Below are 22,431 nucleotides of genomic sequence, written 5' to 3'. Positions count from 1 at the left end.
TCACTTCAATATTGTGGCTTAAGGGGGCGTCACGTGATGACGTGGGATTGAGACGTGTAAATTCAGCTCTCCCGCAACAAATCAGTAAAGTACCGTTTAAATAAAACAAAGTTGGTAAATATTTTTTGAAAACTCTTTATAAACTTTGTAAGACTACTTTACGGTATGCCTCCTAAACCGCAACAAAAGAAGTCTGCGATGGAGCCTCGGACTCAGGTTGGATCTCCTTCGGTAGAACAGGGAGCAATGGCGGTGGCAGAGGCTGCTCCGAAGAAGACAACGGAATTGTGCATGGGCAAAGCGACACAGCGCAAACTACAAGAACCGACACCCACTGCAATTGAAAATGACTCAGAGTCAGAACTGGATTCTGCAGAGAACACAGATGAAGAAGAGGAGGAAGAATTGGAAGCGAGTGGAAGTAAAGGAGATGATAGAAACATAAGAGAGGCTGTATTGCAATCAACGGCTGAATTAAGGAAAGTAAGAGAAGAGCTTAGAGACACAAAGAGATGCTATAATAAAGTTATGGAAAGACAGGACAAAATGGAAAAGAAGCTTCAGAAGATGGAAAGAGAAATGGGGCTTATGAATGATAGAGTGGAAAAAACAGAAAATGATTTGCTTGTCTGGAACTCGGAAAGAAACCGACTCTTGGAGAAAGTGGACGTTGGAAAATTTCAGTAGACGTAATAATATAAAAATTGTTGGTCTTACAGAAGGTATGGAAGAAGAAAAGCCAATAGAATTTTTTCAAAGATGGATCCCGGAGGTTTTGCAAATGGGAGAGGAGGCTCGATCAATTGAAATTGAGCGGGCACATAGAGCTTTAAGACCAAAACCAAAAGATGACCAATATCCACGATCGATTTTAATAAAATTCTTAAGATTTCAAGACAAGGAAAGGATTCTACAGGCGGCTGTTCGAGCTGCCAAAGATAGAAAAGGGCCATTGATAATTAAAGGGAAAAGAGTTTTTTTTCTACCCTGATATAAGTTACGAACTTTTGAAGAAAAGGAAGAAGTTTAATCCAGTGAAAAAAACCCTATGGGAGCATGGTTATCAATTTATACTGCGTTATCCTGCAACTTTGAAGATTTTTTTGTCTGGTGGAGAAAAAAGATTTTTTGATGACTACCAGAAAGCAGAGCAGTTTGTGCAAGATTCTCTGAATATTCACCAGATACGAACAAACTCAGGAGAGCGAGATAGAATGAAGATGAAGATTGGGTTTAAGAATGGATTTGTTGGATTTTTGAAGCTGGATGAAAGTATAAATATAGTATTAATTATATGAGGGGGGTAAGAAAGGTTAATACTGGAGGAAATTAGCTGGGAATAATAATACTAATTTTGTTTTTATATATATATATATATAAAACTTTTTTTGTTGCGGGGGAGCTGGAAGAAGCACTGATCGATTGCTACGTTAATCATGTGTGCAAGCGTGGCTTTTTCCGCGACCCATAAAATGGAGGGGGGTAGTGTTGTGTATCTTTTCATTCACAACATTAGTGGGGGGGTATTTTGTTTTTTCTTTTTTTTTCTATTTTTTTTTCTTTTTGCCTGGAAGGTTGGGGGGTGGGGGGACACATAGCGTCATGGTGAAGTTTAAAGTGATTCCCCAAGGAACTATGAGAGTTGAGAAGATAAGTAATGTTTTAGATTGGAGTAACTTTGTTAAGAATAATGACTAATTTATTGGAATTTTTGAGTTTTAATGTTAATGGGCTTAATGGACCAGTGAAAAGAAAAAGAATCTTAACATATATTAAAAAAATGAAGATAGATTTAGCTTTTTTACAGGAAACGCACCTAACAGAAACAGAACATCAGAAACTAAAGAGAGATTGGGTGGGTAATGTTGTTGCAGCCTCATTTAATTCAAAAGCGAGGGGAGTAGCAATTTTGATCAATAAAACGTTACCAATTAGGATACAAAATGTAATAACTGATTCTGCGGGGAGATATGTGATTATACATTGTCAACTTTTTTCCGAACTATGGACTTTTATGAATATTTATGCACCAAATGAAAATGATGCAAAATTCATACAAGAAACTTTTTTGAATTTGGTGGATGCACATGAAAAAATATTAATTGGAGGCGACTTCAATTTTTGCTTAGACCCAGTCTTAGATAGATCAACCAAGGCTGTTATAAAATCGAAGGTAGTAAATCTAACTTTATCATTGATGAAAGATTTAAATTTGATTGATATATGGAGAAGAATCAATCCTAAAGAAAGAGACTATTCGTTCTATTCCCATAGACATAAAACTTATGAATTAGACAAGATAGGAGAAAATAAACCTGAAGATTTTATATATAAATGGGAATCTAAATGGATACGGGAAAAGAAAGAATCTCCTATGTTAACACACTTGATTGATCTATGGAATAAGATAAATGTTGATAAGGAAACACAGAAATCTCTATTAGCAAGGAGACCTTTGTTTCAAAACAGACTTATTCCTTTTACAATGGACAATCAACTTTTATATAATTGGTACCAAAAAGGGATTAAATTTATAGGAGATTGTTTTGAGCGAGGTATATTGATGTCATTTGAACAATTAAAGGATAAATATAAAATATCTAATAATACTTTCTTTTGCTACTTTCAGTTAAGGGCTTACTTAATAGGTAAGCTGGGTCAAACAATGTTTTTGCCAAAAGCTAATGAAATTGAAATTTTAATTCAAAAAGGGAAAATTAAAAAATTTATTTCTTGTATGTATAATTTGATTCAAGAACAGACAATTAAACAAGGAACCCATAAGTCAAAGCAAAAATGGGAAACAGATCTGAATATTAATATTGATGAAATAAATTGGTCAAGACTTTGGACAGTATGACAAATACAATAAATGTTCGACTTAGATTAGTACAATATAATTTTTTACACCAATTATATATTACACCACAAAAAATAAATAGATTAAAACATCAACTGCGCCTCTTCCTATAGATGCTGCTTGGCCTGCTGCGTTCACCAGCAACTTTGATGTATGTTGCTAGATTAAATTCAAATCTATCTGATAAATGTTTTCGGTGTAATCAAGAAATTGGTACTTTTTTACATTCTACTTGGTCTTGTTTTAAAATTCAACCCTTTTGGATAAATTTAAGAGTCTTATTGGAACAAATTACTGGAATTCAACTTCCACATAACCCTGTATTATTTCTATTAGGTGATATTGAAGGGATAAAACCGAAACTTAAATTGAATAAATATCAGAAAGAATTTATAAAAATTGCATTGGCAGTAGCTAAGAAGACTGTAGCAGTTACTTGGAAATCTGATTCGTATTTAAGTATGGATCGTTGGAATAATGAAATGGCTAGTTCTATTCCACTTGAAAAAATTACTTATAATTTAAGAGATAATTATCTAACATTCTTGAATATTTGGCGCCCTTATTTACAAAAGATAGGATGTCATATTTAAGTGCTCCGACAAAGAATTTGGTTACTTGGGGAAAATAACGAATAATTATACCAAATTTATTTTGAATCCCATGGAGCATGTGGAAACCTTCCAATACCCAGGCGGCTCTTCTTTTTTTTTCTCTTTCTTTCTTTTCGGTAGGACTATATATATATGGGGGGGGAGGGGGGGGTGGGTAGATTTTATCTTTTCATGTATTCTTTTTGAAAGCTCAATAAAAATTATATAAAAAAATATTGTGGCTTAAGGAAATTAATCAGAGGTTGAGTATTTTGCATGAGATCTTTGGCACATCATACACTAGGCATTTTACTGTCAGAGAGGTAAATGTCACTGATGAAATGCACTCCTGCATGGCTACATCTACAGTACTCAAGAAGAATGTCCCCAGATAAAGCAGCTTGTTTGATTGATGTCTTGTCCACTACCCTAAGGATTCACTGCCAGTAGTACAGCAAGAGTGTGGCATACCTCATGTGACTGATGCTTTGTAGAGCTCTCCTTATTAAGCTGAGATCTGTACCACCTCAGAGAATGGGATAGCAGTGGGTGTGAAAGCCAGGAATTGCAAGTTTCCTTCAAGATCACAATCCATTCTGACTTGGAAATTTACTATCATCTCTTTGTCTACTGGACAAAATCCTGTAACTTGTAACATAACGGCACAACAGTACCTTCACAGAGTCTATGAATTCAGAAAGTAGACTTCCACCATCTTGAGCAATTGTGAAAGTGAACTTGATAGTCTTATGATATATAGTGACCTTATCTGGAGTCATCTATTTGGCCTTTTGTTCAAGTCAAGTCAAGTTTATTGTCATTTTGACCATAAGCTGCTGGTACAGTACACAGTAAAAACGAAACGAAGTTCCTCCAGGACCCCGATGCGACATGAAATAACACAAAACTACACTGGACTATGTGAGACAGTACAAGGCTACACTAGACTATGTAGAACGACATAAAAACTGCACTAGACTACAGACCTGATCAGGACTACATAAAGTGCACAAAACAATGCAGGGCAGTACAGTAATTAATAAACAAGACAATAGGCACAGTAGAGGACAAATTACAATATAATAATAAATGATGTGAATGTCAGTCTAGACTCTGAGTTTTGAGGAGTCTGATGGCTTGGGGGAAGAAACTGTTGCACAGTCTGGTTGTGAGAGCCCGAATGCTTCGGTACCTTTTGCCCGATGGCAGGAGGGAGAAGAGTTTGTGTGAAAGGTGCGTGAGGTCCTTCACAATACTGGTAGCTTTGCGGGTGCAGCATGTGGTGTAAATGTCTGTAATGGTGGGAAGAGAGACCCCAATGATCTTCTCAGCTGACCTCACTATCAGCTGCAGGGTCTTGTGATCCGAGATGGTGCAATTCCCAAACCAGGCAGTGATGCAGCTGCAAACACGAGGAATTCTGCAGATGCCGGAAATTCAAGCAACACACATCAAAGTTGCTGGTGAACGCAGCAGGCCAGGCAGCATCTCTAGGAAGAGGTACAGTGGACGTTTGGGACGGAGACCCTTCGATAGGTATCTCTTACTAGCCCTTCTTTCAGTTAGTCCTGACGAAGGGTCTCGGCCCGAAATGTCGACTGTACCTCTTCCTAGAGATGCTGACTGGCCTGCTGCATTCACCAGCAACTTTGATGTGTGATGCAGCTGCTCAGAATGCTCTCAATACATCCTCTGTAGAATGTGGTGAGGATGGGGGTTGGGGGATGGACTTTACTCAGCCTTTGGAGAAAGTAGAAACACTGCTGGGCTTTCTTGGCTATGGAGCTGGTGTTGAGGGACCAGGTGAGATTCTCCACCATGTGAACACCAAGAAATTTGGTGCTCTTAACGATCTCAACGGAGGAGTCGTCAATGTTCAGCGGAGAGTGGTCGCTCCATGCTCTCCTGAAGTCAACAACCATCTCTTTTGTTCACATTCAGGGACAGGTTGTTGGTGCTGCACCAAAAAGAAGTTTGTTAGCTTTTTAATGAAGGGAATGTTAACTTTTAAGTCATGAGTTTACACAAGGCACTTGAACAAAGTATTATTGGATTTTCATCACAAACTAATGCTAATGATTCTTCACTTCCTCCTCCACCCCTTCCCTGCAGCTTGGGAATGTTGAGCCTCCTGCAGTATCACTGTGGCAGCACTGACAAATATATAGAGAGCTCTAGTTTCATTCAACTTAACCTGAACAGGCAACTTACTACAATTGCAACTCAGAGCTTTTTTTCTAGGCTATTGTTCCCTTAATGGGTGTTACAGAGACCCAGATGAAAAATGTGACGAGCTCAGTAAACGATATTTCAAAAAGAGTAAAAGTGTTCTATTGTGATATAGTTTCCCTTGAGAGCTCTTAACCACCTTAGTTTGCATGACAAGTCTCAAAGGCTGTTGGCTAATGAAGACTGGTACTCAAATCTCACAAACAACAATTAAACATGTCAGCTTTGAAGTGAGTTAGGAGCAAATTGTGATATTAAATTTTTGAAGGATCCAAATGATTGCATTTTATTCCATGTAGCATTGTGAAGAGTGAATTTTGGGAGGTTAGTGAATTGATATTGAAATATATTGATAAAATAATATAAATGTGCCTTATTGAGACTTTTGGATACTTAAAAGTTAACTGTGCTTAGTGCTTGATATATTTTAACTTAAGGTTGTTATAGTAAACTCCCACCACCTATTAGATGCTCGCAATGGCGTGTGCCTCAAATATCCTCTGACAGTCAAGTCCAGCTCCTTGCCTTCATGTGCGGCTTAGCTACTAAACCTGACTGCCATTCCTACTGACAGATGGGGCAAAGGCGGGTTACTGGTGCCTTAAGACCGGTCACTTTAAGCAGTTAGGGCTTATCAGCCATGGTTGACAGCTCATCTAGGAGAAGGAAAATTCTAATCTTAAACCTCCACTGCCTTGCGGCGATACCCACACATAAGGATGCATGTCTCTGGGAGCTGAACGTCCAAGGATACACGGTGTATCGGAAGGATAGGAAGGTAGGCAGAGGGGGAAGCATGGCTTTATTGGTAAGAAATGATATTAAATCATTAGAAAGAGGTGATATAGGATCGGAAGATGCAGAAACTTTATGGGTTGAGCTAAAAAATCGCAGGGGTAAAAGGACCCTGATGGCAGTTATTTATAGGCCTCCAAACAGCTGCAGTGATGTGGACTATAAATTACAACAGGAAATAGAAAAGGCTTGTCAGAAGGGCAGTGTTATGATAATTGTGGAGGATTTTAACATGCGAGTGGATTGGGAAAATCAGGTCGGCACTGAATCTCGAGAGAGAATTTGTAGAATGTCTGCAAGGTGGCTTTTTAGAACAGCTTGTTGTTGAGCCCACTAGGGGATTGTGTAATGAACCGGAGGTGATTAGAGAGATTGAGGTGAAGGAACCCTTAGGAGGCAGTGATCATAACATGATTGAGTTCACTGTGAAATTAGAAAAAGAGAAGCGGAAATCTGATGTGTCGGTATTTCAGTGAAGTAAAGGAAATTACATTGGCATGAGAGAGGAACTGGCCAAAGTTGACTGGAAAGGGACACTGGCGGGAAGGACAGCAGAGCAGCAGTGGCTGGAGTTTATGTGAGAAGTGAGGAAGGTGCAAGACAGGTATATTCCAAAAAAGAGATTTTCAAATGGAAAAAGGCTGCAACCGGTCTGACGAGAAGTCAAAGCCAAAGTTAAAGCAAAGGAGAGGGCATACAAGGAAGCAAAAATTAGTGGGAAGACAGAGGATTAGGAAGTTTTTAAAAGCTTACAAAAGGAAACTAAGTAGGTCATTAAGAGGGAAAAGATGAACTATGAAAGGAAGCTAGCAAATAATAGAGAGGATACTAAAAGCTTTTTCAAGTATGTAAAGAGTAAAAGACAGGTGAGAGTAGAGATAGGACTGATAGAAAATGATGCTGGAGAAATCGTAATGGGAGATAAGGAGATGGCGGAGGAACTGAATGAGTATTTTGCATCAGTCTTCACTGAGGAAGACAGCAGTATACCGGACACTCAAGGGTGGCAGGGAAAAGAAGTGTGCGCAGTCACAAGTACGACAGAGGAAGTGCTCAGGAAGCTGAATAGTCTAAAGGCAGATAGATCTCCCGGACCAGATGGAATGCACTCTTGTGTTCTGAAGGAAGTAGCTGTGGAGATTGCGGAGGCATTAGCGATGACCTTTCAAAAGTCGATAGATCCTGGTATGGTTCCGGAGGACTGGAAGATTGCAAATGTCACTCTGCTATTTAAGAAGGGGGCGAGGAAGCAATAAGGAAATTATAGACCTGTTAGCTTGACATCGGTGGTTGGGAAGTTGTTGGAGTCAATTGTCAAGGATGAGGTTACAGAGTACCTGGAGGCATATGACAAGATAGGCAGAACTCAGCATGGATTTCTTAAAGGAAAATCCTGCCTGACAAACCTTTTACAATTTTTTGAGGAAATTACAAGTAGGCTAGACAAAGGAGATGCAGTGGATGTTGTATATTTGGATTTTCAGAAGGCCTTTGACAAGGTGCCACACATGAGGCTACTTAACAAGATAAGAGCCCATGGAACTACGGGAAAGTTACATACGTGGATAGAGCGTTGGCTGATTGGCAGGAAACAGAGAGTGGGAATAAAGGGATCCTATTCTGGTTGGCTGCCGGTTACCAGTGGTGTTCCACAGGGGTCAATATTGGGGCCGCTTCTTTTTACATTGTACATCAATGATTTGGATTATGGAACAGATGGCTTTGTGGCTAAGTTTGCTGACGATACGAAGATAGGTGGAGGGGCCGGTAGTGCTGAGGAATCAGAGAGTCTGCAGAGAGACTTGGATAGATTGGAAGAATGGGCAAAGAAGTGGCAAATGAAATACAATGTTGGAAAGTGTTTGGCAGAAGAAATAAACGACCAGGCTATTATTTAAATAGGGAGAGAATTCAAAGTTCTGAGATGCAACGGGACTTGGGAGTCCTCGTACAGGATACCCTTAAGGTTAACCTCCAGGTTGAGTCGGTGGTGAAGAAAGCGAATGCAATGTTGGCATTCATTTCTAGAGGAATAGAGTACAGGAGCAGGGATGTGATGTTGAGGCTCTATAAGGCGCTGGTAAGATCTCACTTGGAGTACTGTGGGCAGTTTTGGTCTCCTTATTTAAGAAGGATGTGCTGACGTTGGAGAGGGTACAGAGAAGATTCACTGGAACGATTCCAGGAATGAGAGGGTTAACATATGAGGAATGTTTGTCCGCTCTTGGACTGTATTCCTTGGAGTTTAGAAGAATGAGGGGAGACCTCATAGAAACATTTCGAATGTTCAAAGGCATGGACAGAGTGGATGTGGCAAAGTTGTTTCCCATGATGGGGGAGTCTAGTACGAGAGGGCATGACTTAAGGATTGAAGGGTGCCCATTCAGAATAGAAGTGCGAAGAAATTTTTTTAGCCAGAGGCTGGTGAATTTGTGGAATTTGTTGCCACGGGCGGCAGTGGAGGTCAAGTCATTGGGTGTATTTAAGGCAGAGATTGATATGTATCTGAGTAGCCAGGTCATCAAAGGTTATGGTGAGAAGGCGGGGGAGTGGGACTAACTGGGAGAATGGATCAGCTCATGATAAACTGGCGGAGCAGACTTGATGGGCTGAATGGTCGACTTCTGCTCCTTTGTCTTACGGTCTTATTGTCTTAATGTTCATGAGATGCATGGAGAGGGGGAGCTTGCTTACATGGTAACAGTTTGCTCACTATATCATACTGCCCAGGCTTGCATATCTAGACAGCTTGGAGGCAATATTCATGGTCAACTCTGACAGAGGTCTCAAAAAGAAGTGAGGATATTTACAAGATCTATATTCATGTAAATGTGCTTTAATGAAATTGGGTTTAGAGTCCTGCATTGATTTCTGTAGAGCAAATTATAGCTTGCGGCTGATCTTTCAACAAGCTATGCCTACGTTTATTTGGATATAAATATATATAGTAGTGACTTTAAACACTTGGGTAAAGTCAGCATCTTGTAGCTCATGACCCAGTTTACTGCACAAAACCAGGATGTACTTTAATATTTCAAACATCGTGAAGCTAAGAGCTGTGAATTTTCTCTGCTAATTATTCATATTCCTAACAGGTTGTCCCACCAAAAGAATGGAAGCCTTGTAGTAGCTATGACGACATTGATGATCTGGTAATTCCATCACCTATTCAACAGGTGGTAACAGGCCAGTCAGGCCTCTTCACACAGTACAATATTCAGAAGAAGCCAATCACTGTGCGGGAATTCCGAAAAATAGCTAACAGCGACAAGTAAGAGAGCCTCTCTGTATCATCCTTTAGTATAATAGACTGATAAAACTGGAAATCGAAAACGTGATCTAAAACACTTGCAATGTTTTTGAAATTCTGCTCCATTTCTGTAGTTGCTTCTAATAGTACATTTTCTTTTTGTTCTTTGATATTTAACACGGATATCAGTTGCATAGAACTTGCAGCAAGGTGCATTAATCAAAAAGTTCTGCTGTTGCTTTCTTGCCTAATATACCTATTACTTATTGAATTTCCCTTTTAATATGTATCTTTGCATTAAATTCATTGCAGTGAATTCCATGTTCTGCCAAATTCTGGGTAACATTTTGACTGAATTTTAAGAGCATCTTATTTATGGTCCTTGGTTTTCAGCTGCTTTGCAAGAAGCGACATGTTCTTTATCCACCTGTGAAACTAGTTCATCATCTTAAAGATCCCTATTCACTCCTTATCCTTATTAATGTAGCAAAAAGCTTTAGAGAATGCAACTTTCTATCTGGTAGTACCATTTGAACCCGAGGGATAAATATCTGTTCATGTCTGTAAGTATATCATGAGTATCTGGTTTTTTGAAAAGCTTACATAATCAGAATCATGAGGTATAATTTGACAACTAAAACATATTTGCTTATCTGACACCAGAATAAAAATATCTTTGCATCCAAGCTGTGGGCATTCAAGAGTAGAAAAAAGATTTAAGTAGCACCTTTTCAAAAAACTTATTGAAACTCAAAGTATAATTATATTTGAAAACATTGCTATGCTTAGAGAGGTAGTAGTTGTATTTAAAAATATTTTTGATCTCCCCCATTCACAAACTTCTCGAACTTGCTACTGTATACCTTATTAAAGTTGATGCAACATCAGTTGAATCAAGTGGAAAAAGTAAACTGCTGGAAGAAATCAGCAGGGCAAGCACCATCTGTGGAGGGAAAGGTTTGGTTGATCTTTCTTGTATTCATTCTGCATCTATTCCTTCCCGCTGAATTCTTCCAACATTTACAGTCACTTACAGTGTGCTAGAAAATTTGTGAACCCTTTAGAATTGTTTTCTATATCTACATAAATGTGACCTAAAATGTGATCAGATCTTCCCAAATCTAGGTAAAGAGAACCCAATTCAATAAATAACACACAGACATAATTCATTTATTTATTTGGAAAAATGATCCAATATTACATGCATTTGTTGGAAAAAGTATATGAACTGCTTGGATTATCAGTTCATTTAAAGGGGATATTAGAGTCAGGTGTATCAATCAATGAGATGACAATCAGGTATGAGTGTGGGAGGCCCTGCCCTGTTTGAAGAGCATAAAACTGGGTCTTTCCTTCCAAAGTCTGATTTCTTCACTGCTCAGGTTTTTGGAAGTGCACCATGCCTCTATCAAATGAGATTTCTGAGGACCTCAGGAAAAAAAAACAGTGGTTGATGCTCACCAGGCTGGAAAAGGATACAAAACCATTCCTAAAGAGTTTTGGCTGCACCAATCCACAGTCAGAGACAGATGGTGTACAATCAGAGGCAATTCAACATTGTTGTTACTCTCCCTAGGCGTGGTTGACCAACAAAAATTACACCAAGAGCAAGGCATGTAGTATTCCAGGAGGTCACAAAGAACCCGAGGGTAACAACTAAGGAGCTACAGGCTCTCTCACATTGGCTAATATCAGTGTTCATAAGTCCACTATCAGGCAAACACTGAACAACAATGGTGTGCATGGCAGGTTTGCAAGGAGAAAGCCACTACTCTCCAAGAAGAACGTTGCTGCCTAAAGACTACGTGGATAAGCCAGAAAGCTATTGGAAGAATGTTCTGTGGACAGATGAGTCCAAAATAGAACTTTTTGGCTAAATTGAGAAGCGGTTTGTTTAGTGAAAAGCAAATACTGCATTCCAGAATATGAACCTAACCCCATTTGTGAAACATGGTTCTGGCATTGTCATGGTTTGGGCCTGCTTTGCTGCCTCAGGAAACAGGATGGTTTGCCTTCATTGACAGAACTATGAATTCTGAATTCTACCATCAAATTCTACAGGAATATGTCAGGGTATCTCTCTCTGAGCTGAAGCTCAAGAGAAAGTGGGTCATGCAGCAAGACAATGACCCTAAACACAAGTCATTCTACCAAAGAATGGTTAAGCAGAAGTAATTTCACATTTTCAAAGACCTGACCGTAATCCTATAGAAATGTTGTGGAAGGACCTGAGGCAAGCAGGTCATGCAAGGAAGCCTACAAACATCCCAGAGTTAAAGCAGTTTTGTAAGGAGGAATGGCCTAAAATTCCTCCAAGCCAATGTGCAGAACTGATAAACAGTTACCGGAAATGTGAGGTGGAAGTTATTGCTGTACAGATGCAGGTCACACCAGTAACTGAGAGCAAAGGTTCACATACTTTTTCAACAAATACATGTAATATTGGGTCATTTTTCTCAATAAATAAATATAAATGAAAACTATGATGTTTTTGTGTTACTTGTTTAATGGGGTTCTCTTTATCTAGCTTTATGACTTGATTGAAGATCTGATCATATTTTCGGTGATATTTATGCAGAAATGTGAACCCTGTAGAAAGTTCTACAAATTTTCTAGTACAGACAGCCCACCCTGCAAAAACTTTTTTCAGGGAGGTAGCACCATCAATTTGTGGGAGACTCCCGGAACTTCCGAAGAGGTGGGATGTCTGCAATAGAGTAGCTCCTTAGCAGCTAGCCAGCTAGTTTAAATAATGTTAACTATGCTAATGAACAAATGACACCTGTTAAACTCACCTCAACATGATTTTTACAGTCTTAACCCACCATGGGCAATAGAAAAGTCACTGTTGCAAACAGTGCAGCGAGCAACACTGTCATTATTTTTGACCCCTATTAGGCAGGGGTACACTTTAGTGTAGTCTGGGGTGATGTATGTTTTATATTTTCTTTTTTTGGAACACTCTGCCATGGCGCGCTTTCTTGTTCTCTCTCTCAAAAATTGATTTCCGGGACATTGTATATAATTTGCGGGCATCAGGGAGCCACTATTAATATGCGGGAGACTTCCGGAACTTCCGAGAGAGGTGGGATGTCTGCACTGTATATCATTAGTTAAATTAAATGCTGAGGATCAAGCCAGTGGAGTTAACACAACAAGAATGAGTGAAGATCTCTTCACAATGAGGAAAGTTTGACCCATGATTTTGTTTTATTGTTGTATGCTCAGACTAATCTATGGAATAGTTTGAGGACACTCAAACTGAGGACTGGACGACTTTTAAAAACTTACAGAAGGAAACTAAGAAGGTCATTAGAAAGAAAAGATGAATTATGAAAGGAAGTTGGCAATTAACATTAAAAAGGATACTAAGAGCTTTTTTAAATATATGAAGAGTAAAAGAGTGACACGGATTGATATAGGATCGATTGAAAATGATGCTGGAGAAATTATAATGGGTAACAAAGAGATGGCAGAGGAACTAAATGAGTATTTTGCATCAGTCTTCACAGTGGAAGATATTAGCAACATACTTGATAGCCAGAAGTCTCAGGGAATAGAATTAGGTACAGTCAAGATTGCTAGAGAGAAAGTGCTTGGGAAGCTAAATGGGCTAGGAATAGATAAGTCTCCCTGACCGGATGAGGTGCACCCACGAGTTCTGAAGGAGGTGGCTTTGGAGATTGTGGAGGCATTGGAAATGATCTTCCAGGAATCAATAGACTCTGGCATGGTTCCGGAGGACTGGAAGATCGCAAATGTAGTTTAAGAAAGGAGAGAGGCAGCAAAAAGAAAATTACAGACCTATCAGTCTGACATCGGTAGTTGGAAAGTTATTGGAGTAGATCCTCAAGGACGAGGTTATGAAATACCTCGAGGTGCGTGACAGGATAGGCCCAAGCCAGCATGGTTTCCTGAAGGGAAGATCCTGCCTCATCAACCTATTGGAATTTTTGGAGGTAATCTCAAATAAGATTGATAAGGGAGAGGCTGTGAATGTTGTGTATTTGGATTTTCAAAAGGCCTTCGATAAGATGCTGCATAAGGGGCTCCTTAATAAGATGAGAGCCCATGGAATTACAGGAAAGATATTGGTATGGGTGGAGCATTGGCTGATAAGCAGAAAGCAAAGGGTGGGAATAAAGGGATCCTATTCTGATTGGTTGCTGGTTACTAGTGGTGTTCTGCACGGGTTGATGTTGGGGCCACTTCTTTTTACAGTGTATGTCGATGATTTAGATTATGGATTAAATGGTTTTGTGGCTAAGTTTGCGGATGACACCAAGATAGGTGGAGGAGCAGGAAATGTTGAAAAAAACGGAAAGGTTGCAAAGAGACTCAGTTTAGGAGAGTGGGCAAAGAAATGGCAGATGAGATACAATGTTGAGAAATGTATGGTTATACATTTTGGAAGAAGAAATAATTGGGCAGATTATTATTTAGATGGGGAGAAAATTCAAAAATCGTAAGTGCAAAGGGACTTGGGGGTCCTCGTGCAGGGTACCCTAAAGGTTAACCACCAGGTTGGATCAGCAGTAAGGAAAGCAAATGCTATATTGGCATTCATTTCAAGAGGAATAGTCTATCAGAGTAAGGAGGTGTTGATGAGGCTCTGTGGGGCACTGGTGAGACCTCATTGGGAATACTGTGTGCAGTTTTGGGCCCCCTATCTTAAAGGGATGTTCTGATGTTGGAGAGAGTTCAGAGAAGATTTACGAGGATGATTCCTGGAATGCAGGGGCTAACATATGAGGAGTGTTTGTCAGCTCTTGGACTGTATTCATTAGAGTATAGAACAATGAGAGGGGATCTCATAGAAACATTTTGAATGTTGAAAGGGTTGGACGGAGTAGATGTGGAAAGACTGTTTCCCTTGGTGGGTAAGTCCAGGACAAGAGGCCAAACTCTTAGAATTAGAGAGTACCCATTTAAAACAGAGGTGAGGAGAAATTTTTTTAGCCAGAGGGTCGTGGATTTATGGAATTCGTTGCCACAGCTGTGGAGGCCCGATCCTTGAGTGTGTTTAAGGAGGAGATTGATAGGTATCTAATCAGTCAGGGTGTCAAGGGATATGGGGAAAAAGCCGGAAATTGGAACTAGATGGGAGAATAGTTTAGCTCATGGTGGAGTGGTGGAGCAGACTCGATGGGCCGAATGGCCTACTTCTGCTCCTTTGTCTTGTGATCTTGTGGAAAGAGAAGCAGTTGCTGTTTTTGGCCAAAGACCCTTTCTTTCCAGCATGAAGCATTAACTTTGTTCCTCATAACTTAGATATTCCCTGGCCAAATGTTTCTAGCATTTTCTGTGTTAATTTCAGGTTTCAGGTATTGTAATTTCGATTTTCAAATGAGCCTATTTTGAGTCCTGGTTCAGTGGTCCTGAATTGCATCATTATCCATGCCAGTCAGGCTTTTTAGGCTTCTGATTCTAAAATTGTATAATAGAAGGGGGAAAGAGGTGGAGTCAGAAATCAAGAATATGAGGTAAAGAGATGAAAGACATGTAGTTTACTTCACTAATGTAAGAGTAGAACGCACAGCTGGTAGGGCTGCTGCCTCAGCATCAGAGTCTTGGATTCATTCCGGACCTTGGGCACTGTCTGTATGGCATTTATAAATTCTCTCTGTGATTGTAGGAATTTCCGAGTACTGTGGTTCTTTTCCTCATCCTAAATCTGTACATTGATAGGTTAATTAAATATTGTAAATTTCTCCTGGTATATAGGTGGAGGATAGAATTTGAGAAGAATAAATTAAAAGATTAATTATTGATGGGTGATTCTTGATGAGTCCAGACTTAGTGGCTTAAGAGTCTGTTCGGTGTGTCTCTGTGATTGTAGTCTGCAAAAGGGAACTGGGTGAAAAAGTTGGCAGGAGAATGTCTCACAACTTGAAATTTGATTTGGATGCTAGTATTAGATCCCTTGCTGATATTCTGTGGTTGTATTGCTTCTGGTGTTTCTTAATATGGGAATGAAAGTTAAAATATGAGAGCAGAGAGAACTTGTTTGGACCTGCCAGCACAGCAAAGTTTTAAAAATATTCAGATTGTGCTGTACTGTTCTGCAGTCTAGCTGGTAAAGTATAGTTTGGTTCATTTTAAAACAGAATTGAATTTCTGGTTAGAATTGTACCCTTATTCATTGTTTATCTTTTTTCAGATACTGCACTCCTCGATATACGGACTTTGATGATCTCGAGCGGAAGTATTGGAAAAATCTCACATTCAACCCACCAATTTATGGTGCAGATGTCAATGGTACACTATATGATGAGGTGAGGAATTTATAATTCACAGATTTTTGATTACATTGTATTTTCTGGGGCATGTTGTTTTGTCTTGTTCAGAGTGCCATTTTGTACTACATACTAGGTGTGATGATGTCTGTGTACTCGAGCTATAAGAACATCCAGATCCTGATAAGATGTATCCTTAGGCAATGAGCAAAGCTGGGATTCTGACAATCAAGCTAAGAACAATGGTTGTGATTTTAGTATGCTTGATATTAAAATTTATTTTTAGGAACCTTGATTAGAAAGTTTGAATTTGATTTTAAAAATTGGACAATTGGTTTGAGAGAAATAAAACTATAGAGTGCAGGGGCATGCCAATGTACTGATCAGGTGGTCAGAAAAGTGACTAAAGAATTAATTCTCAAGAACTTAAAACGCAAACAACAGGAATTCTGCAGATGCTGGAAATTCAAGCAACACACATCAAAGTTGCTGGTGAACGCAGCAGGCCAGGCAGCATATGTAGGAAAAGGTGCAGTCGACGTTTCAGGCCGAGACCCTTCGTCAACTGCACCTCTTCCTACAGATGCTGCCTGGCCTGCTGCGTTCACCAGCAACTTTGATGTGCGTTGCTATTCTCAAGAACTGTAGGATAAAACCTTTCTTTCTGAATATTGAGCCAGATCAAGTCCCCATTTTGCACTGAACTGTTTCAACGATGCCTACAATTGTAGCTGTCTGAATTTATGGACATGCAGCTTATACTATCGAACAAGTCTTGCTGCAGTCACAGACAAAACTATGGCTCTTTCCCTCAAGCTGCCCTGATGCCTTTAGAACATAAGAAATAGCAAGCCTGTCGAGCCTATTCCACCATTCAATAAGATCATGGCTGATCTGGCCATGGACTCGTCTCCACCTACCTGCCTTTTCCCCATAACCCTTAATTTTCCCATTGTGCAAAAATCTATCCAACTTTGTCTTAAATATGTTCACTGAGGTAGTCTCCACTGCTTCATTGCATGGAGAATTCTACAGATTCACCACTCTGGGAAAAGCAATTCCTCCTCATCTCCGTCCTAAATCTTCTCCCCGAATCTTGAGCTATGTCCCCTAGTTCTACTCTCACCTATTACTGGAAACAACTTTCCTGCCTCTATCTCATCTACCCCTTTCATTCTTCTGAATTCCAGCAAGTACAGTCCCAGGTGACTTAGTCTCTCCTCACATTCTAATTCCCTCATCTCTGGAATCAACCTGGTGAACCACCTCTGCACAGCCTCCAAAGCCAGTATATACTTCAAGTAAGGAGACCAGAACTGCACGCAGTACTGCAAGTGCAATCTTACCAGTATCCTGTACAGTTGCAACATAACCTTTCTGATCTTAAATTCAATCCCTCTAGCAATAAATGCCAACATTCTGTTTGCCTTCTTGATAGCTTGCTACACCTTCAATCCAACCTTCCGTGATTCATGCAGAGGCACTTCCAAGTCCCTCTGCAGAGCAGCATGCTGCAATTTTTTACCATTTTAAATAATAATCTGCTCTTTCATTTTCCCTTCCAAAGTGAATGACCTTGCCTTTACCAAAATTGTACACCATCTCCCAGACCTTTGCCCACTCAGTTAACCTATCTATATCTCTCTGCAAACTCTCCATATCTTCTGCACAATTTGCTTTTCCACTGAATTTAATATCATCAGCAAATTTAGATACACTACACTCGATCCCCTCTTCCAGATTGTTAGTGTATATCCTGAACAGTTGTGGGCCCAGAACTGACCCCTGTGGCACACCGCTCACCACTGATTGCCAATCAGAGTAACACCCATGTATCCCAACTCTCTGCTTTCTATTAGTTAACCAATCCTCTTTCCATGTTAATACATCACCCCCAACTCTTTGCATCTTTATCTTATGGATAAGTCTTTTATGCAGCACCTTATTGAACGCCTTCTGGAAATCCAAGTAAATAAGGTCCATCTGTTCCCTTCTATCCAGTATGCTCATTATATCCGCAAAGAGCTCCAGTAAGTTTGTTAAAAAGGGCCTGCCTCTGCTGAATCCATGTTGTGTCTGCCTAATGGATCCATTTCTTTCCAGATGTCTCGCTGTTTCTTCGTTATTGATAGCTTCAAGCATTTTCCCAACTACAGATGTTAAACTAACTGGTCAATAGTTACCTGCCTTTTGCCTAAATCCTTTTTTTGAACAGTGGCGTGGCATTCGCTGTCTTCCAATCTGCCGGGACCTTTTCAGAGTCCAGAGAATTTTGGTAAATTATCACCAAAGCCTCTACTTTAACTTCTGCCAATTCTTTCAGTGCCCTGGGATGCATTCCATCAGGACCAGGGGACTTGTCTATTTTCAGGCCCACAAGTGGTAGTTTATTTTCATAATCTGTCACGCTTAATGGTCCTTTGCTGCTTTTTAAAGTTTTCCCAATCTTCCAGTTTCCCATTACTCTTAGCAACTTTGTATGCACGAGCTTTTAGTTTGCTACGTTTTATTTCCTTAGTTATCCAAGGCTATCCATTTTTATATTTTGCACTAGTTTATTTTCATAATCTATCTTCCCTTTCATTATTGCTCACTTAGTGGTTTTTTGTTGCTTGTTAAAGTTTTCCCAATCTTCCGGTTTACTACTACTCTTGGCAACTTCATATGCTTTCTGATTACCTATGCTGTTAGAATCCTTTTCCAATGTCTCTAAATATCTTTGATGTTTATAAATGATAAAACTTAAAATCTGCATTTGACTTCATGTGAATTAACTTGTAGGAAGCTGACTTGCACTTTATCTACATATTATGTGGGAATGGGTAAATTATCTTCATCCTGACACAGCTCTTGATCCCCTGTTTTCTTCAAGAGGACTGCTAGCCATTTTGTAGCCATTTATAGGCGTTTTCATGTGAATAGAAACAACACAACAAACCACTTGGATTGGTGGTCTGCCGGCTCCACTGAAATTAAATGGGTTTGTCATTGATGGATCGGTTGTGGTTGTGGTATACGTGAGGGACAGGATTCAAAATATAAATGATTCTAAGGTTCAGTATATTATGGAACTACTCCTGAACTTAATGCTGAGATGTGTCTTTGTGACCTCCAGTGTGTTCTGTACTTAGCTATATGTTGCTGACTGCAGGAGCATAATAATGTGCTGTTCATAGGCTATTCTTTAGCATTATTCAACTGTACCTTTAATTTGAAGATTGATGCAAATTGATGGTGCCAGTCTTGCATCTCAACTGCTGAATGCTTTTTGTGACCTTTTAGAAAGGGATTGAGATTTTAGGAAGCTGACTTGCACTTTATCTACATATTATGTGGGAATGGGTAAATTATCTTCATCCTGACACAGCCCTTGATCCCCTGTTTTCTTCAAGAGGACTGCTAGCCATTTTGTAGCCATTTATAGGCGTTTTCACACACACCTCCAGCATCTGAGCGCAACTCTTTAATTTCTTATTCCATGCTAGGTGAGACCTGGTGTCTCATATTTGTGAGGCTTCTTTGACAGTAATATCTCTGTTGAGAGGAATTCTTTCTCATTGTAAAGAAAAAATTGCCTTTCAAGTCATGGGAAGAAGGATGTTGGTCTTTGTAGGATTTCATTTCAATCAGTAAAATAATACCAGTTAACTTGTAGTGGTTTCTGTACCTCACTGTCCTGTGCTTTAGTTCTGTCTAATTGAAACAGTTAGCCATCTGCCGGAAAGTGAACGGGCCAACTTTTTGAGATCAGTGAATGCTGATTAAAGAATTACAAATATGACACAGACAAATAATATAGTGGAGCTTTCTGAGGATTATATAAATCATTTTTAACATAGTTGCTGTGTATACTGTGCATCTAATTTTCCAGTGCATGTTGTAAAGGTGAGAAATGGTATCGGGTGGTATAATCTTGTGTGGATTAGTCTAGAATCCCATATTCACTCAGGATTCCTGTGTTAATATACATCTTTCTATTTGTTTGTAGTTGAAAGAGTTTTAACAGGTACATTTTCCAAATTGACTTTGTTCAACAATGTTTTGTTTAAATGTGATTTCTTTGTTTAGGATGTGAATGAATGGAATATTGGGCATTTAAACACCATCCTGGATGTAGTGGAAAAAGAGAGTGGCATCACCATTGAAGGTGTCAATACTCCGTACCTTTATTTTGGAATGTGGAAAACCACCTTTGCTTGGCACACAGAGGACATGGATCTCTACAGCATTAACTACCTGCACTTTGGTGAACCGAAGTCCTGGTAAAAAGCTTGCATTCATTATCTTTATTTCTTAAGTATTGTGCTTAACAGGGATGGGTGTTATCAACGCTAGTGACAAATACTTAAACTCAGTGGCCACTTAATTAGCTACAGGAGTGGAAGGTGGTGTGGTCTGCTGCTGCAGCCCATCCACTTCAAGGTTCAACATGTTGCACATCACGGATGTTCTCCAGCACACCACTGTTGTAACGCATGGTTATTTGAGTTACTGCTGCTTTCCTGCCAGCTTAAACCAGTCTGCCTATTTTCCTCTTGACCTCTTATTAACAAGGCATTTTCTCCCGGAGCTGTCATTCACTGGATTTATTTTTTGTTTTTTGCACCATTCTCGGTGAACTCTAAAGAGACTATTGTGTCTGCATGCTTTCATGCATCGAGTTGCTATCAGTGATTGGCTGATTAGATATTTGCATTAATGAGCATATGTACCAAATAAAGTGGCCGCTGAGTATATGTTGTACTGAAATTTCATTGGAAAAAACTAGCTGTACAAATGATTAGCGAAGAAAAAACTATTCATTAACTTTTGAACTTAATTGGTTTTTGGATGAAATGAGACAGCATGATCTGATGCAGTCTGTGATATAGACAGTTATGTGGTCTGTTGGTTCAAAGATGATCAGCGCAACAAGTTCTATTCAGTGATGGCATAGATATGGGAATCAACAACTTAAGGCTCCCATTAGTGGTAGACTTGTGCAGTTGTGAGTGTGTTGGTGTCATTCAGGATAGTGAAGTTCACAGAAGGGACTTTAATATTTATGGCATATTTAATAATTTCTTTAATTCTGTTCTTGAAGGTATACTGTTCCTCCAGAACATGGAAAGCGACTAGAACGCTTGGCTAAAGGTATAATTTTTGTTGTTTTTTTTCTTAACTCCCTGAACGGAAAAATAACTCAATTATGATGAGTTGTGAAGAGTTTTTTTTTAATTGTTAGTTGGTTATAGTAAGTTAGAAATGTACAGGTTTTGTTAAATTTCTTTCCAAGCAACTATCTTCTTCACTGTAGCAGATAGCTGAAAGATAACTTTTTTATTTTTGTTACTTTGTCCCCTTTAATGATTGTTAGCAGCTCCGTTGGATCGATTAGTGGTGGTGATTGCAACAACTGAGACCCAGTGATGTAGATTGACTTGTTAAAACAACACTTTATTTTATTATTGCACTGGAGTGGATTTGTCTCTCATTTACAGGTTTCCCCTGCTATCCGAAGGTAGAGCGTTCCTAAGAAACTGTTCGTAAGCCGAAATGGCATAAAGTGAAGAAGCAATTACCATTAATTTACATGGGAGAAATTTTTGAGTGTTCCCAGACCCAAAAAATAACCTACCAAATCATACCAAATAACACACAAAACCTGAAATAACACTAACATATAGTAAAAGCAGGAATGATATGATAAATACACAGCCTATATAAAGTACAAATAATTTATGTGCAGTGTAGTTTCAAGTCAAGTCACTTTTTATTGTCATTTTGACCATAACTGCTGGTACAGCACACAGTAAAAACGAGACAATGTTTTTCAGGACCATGGTGCTACATGAACAATACAAAAACTACACTGAACTACGTAAAAACAACAGAAAAACTACACTAGACCACAGACCTACCCAGGACTGCATAAATTGCACAAAACAGTGCAGACATTACAATAAATAATGAACAAGACAATATGCACAGTAGAGGGCAGTAGGTTGGTGTCAGTACAGGCTCTGGGTATTGAGGAGTCTGATGGCTTGGGGGAAGAAACTGTTACATAGTCTGGTCGTGAGAGCCCGAATGCTTCAGTGCCTTTTGCCAGATGGCAAGAGGGAGAAAAGTTTGTATGAGGGGTGCATGGGGTCCTTCATAATGCTGTTTGCTTTATCGATGCAGCGTGTGGTGTAAGTGTCTAGTGGCAGGAAGAGAGACCCCGATGATCTTCTCAGCTGACCTCACTATCCGCTGCAGGGCCTTGCGATCTGAGATGGTGTAATTTCTGAACCAGGCCGTGATGCAGCTGCTCAGGATGCTCTCAATACAACCTCTGTAGAATGTGGTGAGGATGGGGGGTGGGAGATGGACTTTCCTCAGCCTTCGCAGAAAGTAGAGACACTGCTGGGCTTTCTTTGCTATGGAGCTGGTGTTGAGGGACCAGGTGAGATTCTCCGCCAGGTGAACACCAAGAAATTTGGTGCT

The 22,431-nt window shown here is 39.6% G+C and overlaps 1 protein-coding gene across 4 annotated transcripts in view; it reads left to right on the top strand.

Annotated features, from left to right (window-relative positions):
- LOC134354972 (lysine-specific demethylase 4A-like) overlaps window positions 1-22,431 on the top strand; it is a 98,361-nt gene that overhangs the window by 8,241 nt on the left and 67,689 nt on the right. For all 4 annotated transcript variants that reach the window (XM_063064551.1, XM_063064553.1, XM_063064552.1 and 1 more), the window contains exons 3-6: window positions 9,573-9,748; window positions 15,888-16,002; window positions 20,032-20,225; window positions 21,047-21,096. In XM_063064551.1, the coding sequence (XP_062920621.1) occupies window positions 9,573-9,748; window positions 15,888-16,002; window positions 20,032-20,225; window positions 21,047-21,096 (535 nt within the window). The remainder of the gene's footprint in view (window positions 1-9,572; window positions 9,749-15,887; window positions 16,003-20,031; window positions 20,226-21,046; window positions 21,097-22,431) is intronic.

Source organism: Mobula hypostoma, chromosome 12 (assembly GCF_963921235.1).
Source record: "Mobula hypostoma chromosome 12, sMobHyp1.1, whole genome shotgun sequence".
NCBI lineage: Eukaryota > Metazoa > Chordata > Chondrichthyes > Myliobatiformes > Myliobatidae > Mobula > Mobula hypostoma.
Note: the sequence above shows the minus strand (reverse complement) of the source record. Positions and strands in the feature narration are given on the sequence as shown.